This window comes from Triticum aestivum, chromosome 4A (assembly GCF_018294505.1).
Source record: "Triticum aestivum cultivar Chinese Spring chromosome 4A, IWGSC CS RefSeq v2.1, whole genome shotgun sequence".
Classification (NCBI taxonomy): Eukaryota; Viridiplantae; Streptophyta; class Magnoliopsida; order Poales; family Poaceae; genus Triticum; species Triticum aestivum.
Window position 1 is genome coordinate 8,168,731 of NC_057803.1, and position 6,884 is coordinate 8,175,614.

The 6,884-nt window shown below is 51.6% G+C and overlaps 1 protein-coding gene across 3 annotated transcripts; it reads left to right on the plus strand.

Moving 5' to 3' along the window:
- Window positions 1-471: 471 nt before the first annotated feature.
- LOC123084751 (F-box protein At5g62510) lies at window positions 472-4,268 on the plus strand. 3 transcript variants are annotated; one of them, XM_044506247.1, is made up of 4 exons: window positions 473-1,395; window positions 1,714-2,008; window positions 2,461-3,772; window positions 3,920-4,268. In XM_044506247.1, exons 2-3 carry the CDS (start codon window positions 1,964-1,966, stop codon window positions 3,733-3,735), a joined length of 1,320 nt encoding a protein of 439 aa, XP_044362182.1. In that variant the 5' UTR covers window positions 473-1,395; window positions 1,714-1,963; the 3' UTR covers window positions 3,736-3,772; window positions 3,920-4,268. The 3 variants fall into 3 exon arrangements, with proteins under 3 accessions (XP_044362183.1, XP_044362182.1, XP_044362181.1); XM_044506248.1 differs by lacking the exon at window positions 1,714-2,008 and having other exon boundaries at window positions 472-1,395; XM_044506246.1 differs by lacking the exon at window positions 473-1,395 and having other exon boundaries at window positions 1,534-2,008.
- The last annotated feature ends 2,616 nt before the right edge of the window (window positions 4,269-6,884 follow it).

A 6,884-nucleotide genomic window follows, 5' to 3' on the forward strand; every position in this document is an offset into this window, starting at 1 on the left:
CGAGGCGGAGTCAGTGACGATGTCTTGGAATAAAGTCCTCCTCGCTTGGTCTCTTTCTCTCTGGCTTCGACAAGCGAGTGGGGTTTTAGCTCCAAGAAGCAATGCGTGCGAGGAGATGATAGTGTGAGCTATATCGACTGCGATTATACTTTATGAAGGTGGCATGCTTCTCCAAGTTGTTCCGATGAGGAGACATTAGATCCACCCTGCGTCAGGCCTAGGGTGAGCCCACAACCATTATGCTCAAAGCCGTCACAAAAAGAATACCATTATGCTGAAAGCCATCGCACAGGTTTTTTTTTAAGGCAGCCGACTTCCTTCTCGCCAAAGAAGCCAAGGAGAGCGTCTATGGTCACTGATAGCTTAAGGACCCATCTGTAATTTCTCTTATTTTCGTGTTCTTTTTGCTTATAGTTGGACGGGTCACGGGCGTCAACCTTATCCTAGTCCGACTCGTCTGTACCGTTGCCTAGGATTTCAAAATTCAAAAAAGAAGGAAAGAGGTCGCCGGCCGTTGCCCAAGCTCCCCCCTCTGTCAATGGCCGCGGAAGGAGCGAGAGCGGCGCAGAGAAGAGCCCTCGCCGCCTTCCCAGGTCACAGAAGACGTGATCTCCGATATCCTCCCATCGCTGACGCCCAAATACGCCCTCCGCTCCCGCGCCGTCTGCGAGCGTCTGGCTCTCGCTCCGGCTCGCCGCCGACCGCTAGATCCCCCTTGCTCCCTGCTCCTTTCCTACTGCGAGGCCCCCAAGCCAGCGCGCCTCTCCAACTGCTTCGAGCTCGAGCTCGAGGCCGTCGGGCTCACCACCGACAAGCGCCGGTTGGTCGTGCGCTTCATCGGCGGACGGCCTCGCCTACAGAGTCCGCGAGGTGCAGCGTCCTGCGACGGCATCCTCAGCGTCCTCGACGCCTTCTTCGTCTGCAAACCCGCCACGCGCCGGTACGCTCCCCTCCCGCCGCCCCGTGGCCCGTGGGAATGCCGGGTCGGGTCCTGTGCCGCCGAGACCAACACGGCGGGCTCCCACCGGCCATCTCAGCTGGCGAGGGGCATCGAGCGCGCCGTCGTCTGCACTGGACTACTGGAGTGGACGAGGTGGCGTCGGTGGAGCGCGCGCGCCTGCACCAACCCGCCCGGTCCTTCCTTGTACACGGCACGGCAGCCTGCAGTCCTGCACTGCACTGGGCGCCAAGCGGACAACATACTGGCCGGTGTTGGACAGTCGACACAGCTGCTCATCCCCGGCTCATGGTCATGGAGGAGCACGATGCAATGCCATGCTCTGCCCTAGGGGCTGTGGCGATTGTGTCTGACGACAACAAGGGGAAATTACACTACAGCCGTCTCTCTGTTCTGATGGCTGCCGCACCCTGCTATTCAGTTGGCCCGCGATCAGAGTAAGCTTCGCTTCCCACAATTTCCCACAACCGATTTCCATTGTCCTCACAAAATAACCGCCTTCCTCGCGCGACTGCGCTCCCGTCCGTGCTCTATATATATGTAGGACAGAACCGGCTCCTCTACCGTGCAGCGGGCACGGCAGGGATGCTACAGTATCCCGGGACAGTGTAAATACAGAAGGCACGGCAGGATGACTGTAGCCGGAATTACTGTTTGCATACTGTAGCGGAATATACTGTTTCGGTTTCTGTAGCATTTGCACTGTTTGCACACTGTAGCAAATAGGTCTGAGCCATTTATACTGCATCTAACAGCTGATAGATGCCCAAAGGCAGGGTACTGTAGCGTCCCTGCCGTGCTCACTGCACGGTAGAGGAGCCGGTTCCGGCACTTGACGGGGCGAGCTCCCCCTCCCCCTCGATTTCCCCAACAACTACAGGGCGAGCTCCCCCTCCCCCTCGATTTCCCCACAGCGCACGCAGTTGACGGGACGACACGAACCCGAGCGAGCACCAAGAACAAGGAATCCGTCCTGGTGCCCCAGCAGCGCAGGCCCTTGGCGGGATGACGAGAACCGGATCAAGCGCCAAGAACAAGGAATCCGTCCAGGTGAGCTCGGATTCATGTCGATCCCCGTTTCTTGATGGTTGCTGTATGGCATAGCAAGATACCAATTCGCGAGTTCCTGAATATTTCTCTGGCATCGACAGTTCTTGCGCGCGACAGTCATCTAGTTCCCCGTTTCTTGATGGGTGTTGTATGGTAGTTCCTGAATCTTTTTCTTTCTCTGGCGTCGACCGTTCTTGCGCCCCGTTTCAATCGGGAGTTTCTTGTGCTGATCGAACGAGCCGTAACCAAGATTTCGTTCCCATCAATCCAATTTTTTGGTGCGCTCGAATTGGTCTCCCCTCGTTTGAGTTTCTCAAATCACCCCTTCTCGTAATGTTTTCTTTCGTTCTTGGAACTGGCCGTGCTTAATCGCGTTTCAATACTTTCCCTCTAATTGCTGTTTGCTTGTCTTTCACTGATCGGCTAGTTGGATGTTTCAATTTCTTTTGCAGACCGAGATCGACATGGAATCGAAGAGGTCGTCAACGGCGGCGGGGCACATCGCTGACCTCCCCGAGCAGATCTGGTGGGCAATCCTCGAGCGACTCCCGCCCAAGTCAGTCCTGCGATTTCGTGCTGTCTGCAAATCTTGGCTCAACCGCATCAGCAACAACAATTTCCTCGAAGAATACCATGGGCGCCAAAAGCCACAGCACCTGATCGTCCCAGTCGATCCAGACAACACCAGGCATAAGATGAGTCACCGTGTAGATGCTGTTGATTTCCAGCACCCCGAGGACGGTTTCCGCTCCATAATCAGCTTCACCAGCTTTGGAGTATTTGAGGTCTTTGATCCAGATGAAGAAACCGCAGAGCATCTAATGTCTGCCGTACAGGGCTCAATTGGAGGCCTCCTCCTCGTCTCCTTCGAGCACAGGTGCTATATCTGCAACCCAGGTACAAAAGAATCACGCCGCCTCCCACAGCTGGATGACCATGAAATCTTGGGACTGTACATGCTGGGCGATGAGTTTAGGGTCCTCTATCTCAAGGAAGATGAGGAGGGTGATGCCGAATTCTTCGTCCTGTCAGTGCATCAATCTCTTAGCAATAAATCCATTGGGTACTGCCCTGTGTCGCCCGCGGCGAATCTGCCAGAAATTGATGGACCGAAGAAGCTGGGGTTCAGCCTGCAGAGTTCGGCAATTGAGCCGCCTGCCATGGTCGGGGCCAACCTTTATTGGGCACCGTTGGAGCTGTGGCCACGGGAAATTACAGTTTTTGATTACCAGTCTGAGCTTTTTCACTGGATGAAGCTTCCCAAGACCAAGGAGCGCTCCAAGAGCAACACCAACAATACGATGAAGGTTCTTGAGTTGGACGGCGAGTTGGGGTTGTCTCTTCACAGGAGGGGTGAATCAAGTGTTGAGCTATGGGTATTAGATTCTCTGAAGATGTGGGAGCTCAAACACAGTATTCAGTTGCCGGTTGCAGATATCACTGGCTTTGGAGCACATACCTGGGATCCCTTTCTTATGTCCATGGATGGAGGTGTGATCGTAAGGTGCGTGTCCCAGGGCCAGGGCCAGGGAGGGGAAGGCCAACAAGGCACTCAGGCGCTCCTGTACTGCAACAGACACGGAGAGCTAGCGCCTGGACCACTGTTCGTAGGCGATTTGGCTGCGCCTGCCATACACCTATTCAAGCAAAGCATTAGGCGACATGCCCTGTTCCAGGGGCATCAGCAAGATGCTACGTCTCCCTTGTCACTCTTCCGGGACCTCTAGATCAGCAACCTTTCAGAGAGATTCAGCCTGCTGCCAGGTGAGGTGACCGAGCTATGTTTCTGAATATCGCTCCCTGTATTTTAGTTGCAGCGTCTAGTGTTTGTTGACGTTCAAACTGTGATTAGCTTTTCTCATCACACGTTCAGATATACTCATCACTGTGTTCTTTTTTTCCTGTTCTTAGGTGATTTGCTTGCACCTGCTCCAGGAAAGTATTATGCGACATGATATGTTTCCAGGTGCATAAGGAGGAGGATGCCGTTTCACCACTGCTTCAGGATTTGCAGATCACAGCTCCTACTTGCCGTGCTTTCTTGTATATTGGGCCCTCTGATGCTGATGTCTCACTAATGTTCCAAGATCTGTAGATTAGAGCTTGTGCCTGTCAATGTATTTTTTGGAGATTGACCCTGCACATGATTTCCTTTCTGAATATCCCTGTATTGTAATTGCAACGTCTAGTGTTGACATTCAAACTGATTAGCTTTTCTTATCAAGGTTCAGACTTCAAAAATACTGATTTTCTTCTTCTCTTCGGAAGGGGTTTCTTTTGGTATGCAGTTATCCCGTGTTATGCTGGAAATTGCTTGTTTCCCAAATATGATTCGTGAAAAAATTGCACCTGTCCTCAGCATGATTATGAATGTCTTGGGTTCTAGAGCTAAACATCTTTTTTTTACGTTTTAAATAGTTTTTCTAGAAAATGTTTTAAAATAGTTTTTTACTGACTGCATTTGCAGATCGGAAGTTGAATAGATGGTGCTTACAACAAATTCATGTCCCATTGCTTAGAGCAACTCTACCAGGTCACTTAAAACCCCTAAGAGTAACTCCAACAGCTTTCGCCCTATCTCTAAAATAATCGTCATTTACGGAAGGTTGGCAAAAGACCCTCCCAACAATTTCCGTAAAGTGTCCATAACTTTAGAGAATCCTATAAAAGTAGGAGCCTTTTCTCATCTTCCTGTATCTTTTTGACGGGCTAGTAAACACCCGAAACTTCGCCGTCACCCCGCCAGAATGCCGCCACCGCTATGCACGCGCTGCCATTGCCCGTGTTGCCTCCGCGCCAAAACCTCGCTGGAACGCCGGCGGTGGCGACCAATGCACTGCCTCGCGCCACCCCTCGCTGGTGGCCGCCGCATCGCTCGCCATCACGTGTCACTTACTGGTGGGTCCTATGCAACTATCTACAAAATAGATTTAGGGGAACTAACAAAAATTGCTCCGAGACAACTTCCCCTAACTTTTACGAGAAGGCCATAAAACCAGTTTTACAGGAAGATTTTATAAGTGTTTTTGGAGTTGCTCTAAGGACATCTCCAAAGCCGACCCTTAAATCACTCGTAAATGTCCGGATCACACGTATGCTGACTCGTTCTGCTGTCCAAAATCTCGCAAACCGGACGCAAAGTTGTGGAAGCTTTGCCTGTGTCCGGACCAGCCTCCCCCCATTGTACGACTCCAACACCCCTGGCCGATCCAAAACCCCACCCGCCGCCCGCGTTTCCGTCCCTTCCCCCTTGCTCTGCATCCGCTTCCTCCCTGGCTGCCGCCGCCGCTGTACCACCCCTGCCGCTCGCCAAAGGCCTTGCCGGACCTCCATCGCTCCACCCGGTCACCACACTACTTTATCTACGTTGCTATTCCACCTCTCGTCCGTTCGCTGCGCAGGTACCATCCGCCCCTATGAATGCCGTCCGTGGGGATCACCATGCCCGATAAGTGTTTGGGGAAATGCCCGTGCTATTTTTTTGACAACTTTTCTCCCTTCTTTGAAGCAATAGAGCAGGACATGGAGTGCATCTACGACAACTTCGTTGAGTCGTCCAACGACTCGTCCGACGAGGATTATGTGGATAAAACGGTGATGATGCAGGCAATCCTTGCAGACGCAGAGCATGCGAAAGAGCATGTTCTCAATTTCAAGGGAACGATCAAGGGTCATCAAGTGCTGAATTGGAACGGGGCACATGGGCGTTGGAGGTTGATGAATGACTACTTTGCCCCCGATACCCTATCCGTGGACAAATTTCGCCTACGCTTTCAGATGCGAAAAAATGTGTTCGATCACCTTTACAATGGGTCTAGGCCTACGATGACTACTTCATCTTGAAGAAGGATGTTGTACGAAGAATTGGATTCTCTAGTTACCATAAGTGTACGGCTACATTATGGATGATTGCATATGGCCCAACAGCAGATTCGTGGGACGAGTACCTCCGGATGTCTAAGAGCACATGCGTAGATGCCATCGTCAGATTTGTAACTGCGGCGATCGATATATTTGGACCACAGTACTTGAGAGAGCCAACTGTCGCAGACATCGAAAGGCTCATGGCACTCTCGAATGCAAGAGGATGGCCAGGTATGCTCCGATCTCTTGATTGCATGAACTGGAGCTAGAAAAATTGCCCATATGCTCTACGAGGGCAATATCAAGGCCATGTTAAGAAGCCCATCATCATCCTTGAAGCAGTTGCATCACACAATCTTTGGATTTGGCACTCTTTCTTTAGCATGCTTGGGTCTCACAATGATATCAACGTGCGGCAGCTGTCTCCACTGTTCGCTAGGTTGGCTGAAGGACAAGCTCCTCCGTGCAACTATCCCATCAATGGCCATGACACTAGTAGAAAAAGGGTCAAATGTGAAGCACATTAGTGCCAGTTTGGTTTTGAGCCGGCACTAATGTGTGCATTAGTGCCGGTTCCAATGGCTAGCCGGCCGCTCTCATTAGTACCGGTTCGTATCGAACCTTTAGCACCGGTTCGTGCCACGAACCGGTACTAAAGTGAGTGGTGGTAGGATGTTGTCAGCCCGGGGCCCTCCGGCACCTTTAGTACCGGGTCGTATCACGAACCGGTACTAAAGGTCGTCCTACATACACCCTTCGACCACCCGAGCTCGCTCTGTTCTTCCCCTTTCCCCTCTCCTCTCTGTTCTTCCCCTCTTCCTCTCAAGCTCATCACACATTTTGCCCAAAATTTGTCAAGATTTGAAGGCCCCCATCCATTCAAATGATCACAAAGGTTAGCAACTTTGTCCTTTCATCTCTCATTGCTAGATTAGCTCTTGCAATGTTTTATATAGTGATTGATTTGTGAGTTTAGTAATTTGGGAGGAATTATATATATGTGCTAGTATTT

Bases quoted from the DNA above. Each gene is read 5' to 3' on its own strand.
- LOC123084751 (XM_044506247.1), top strand. From the start codon at position 1,964: ATGACGAGAACCGGATCAAGCGCCAAGAACAAGGAATCCGTCCAG. The intron at 2,009-2,460 runs GTGAGCTCGGAT...TTTCTTTTGCAG, and splicing joins AGAACAAGGAATCCGTCCAG to ACCGAGATCGACATGGAATC.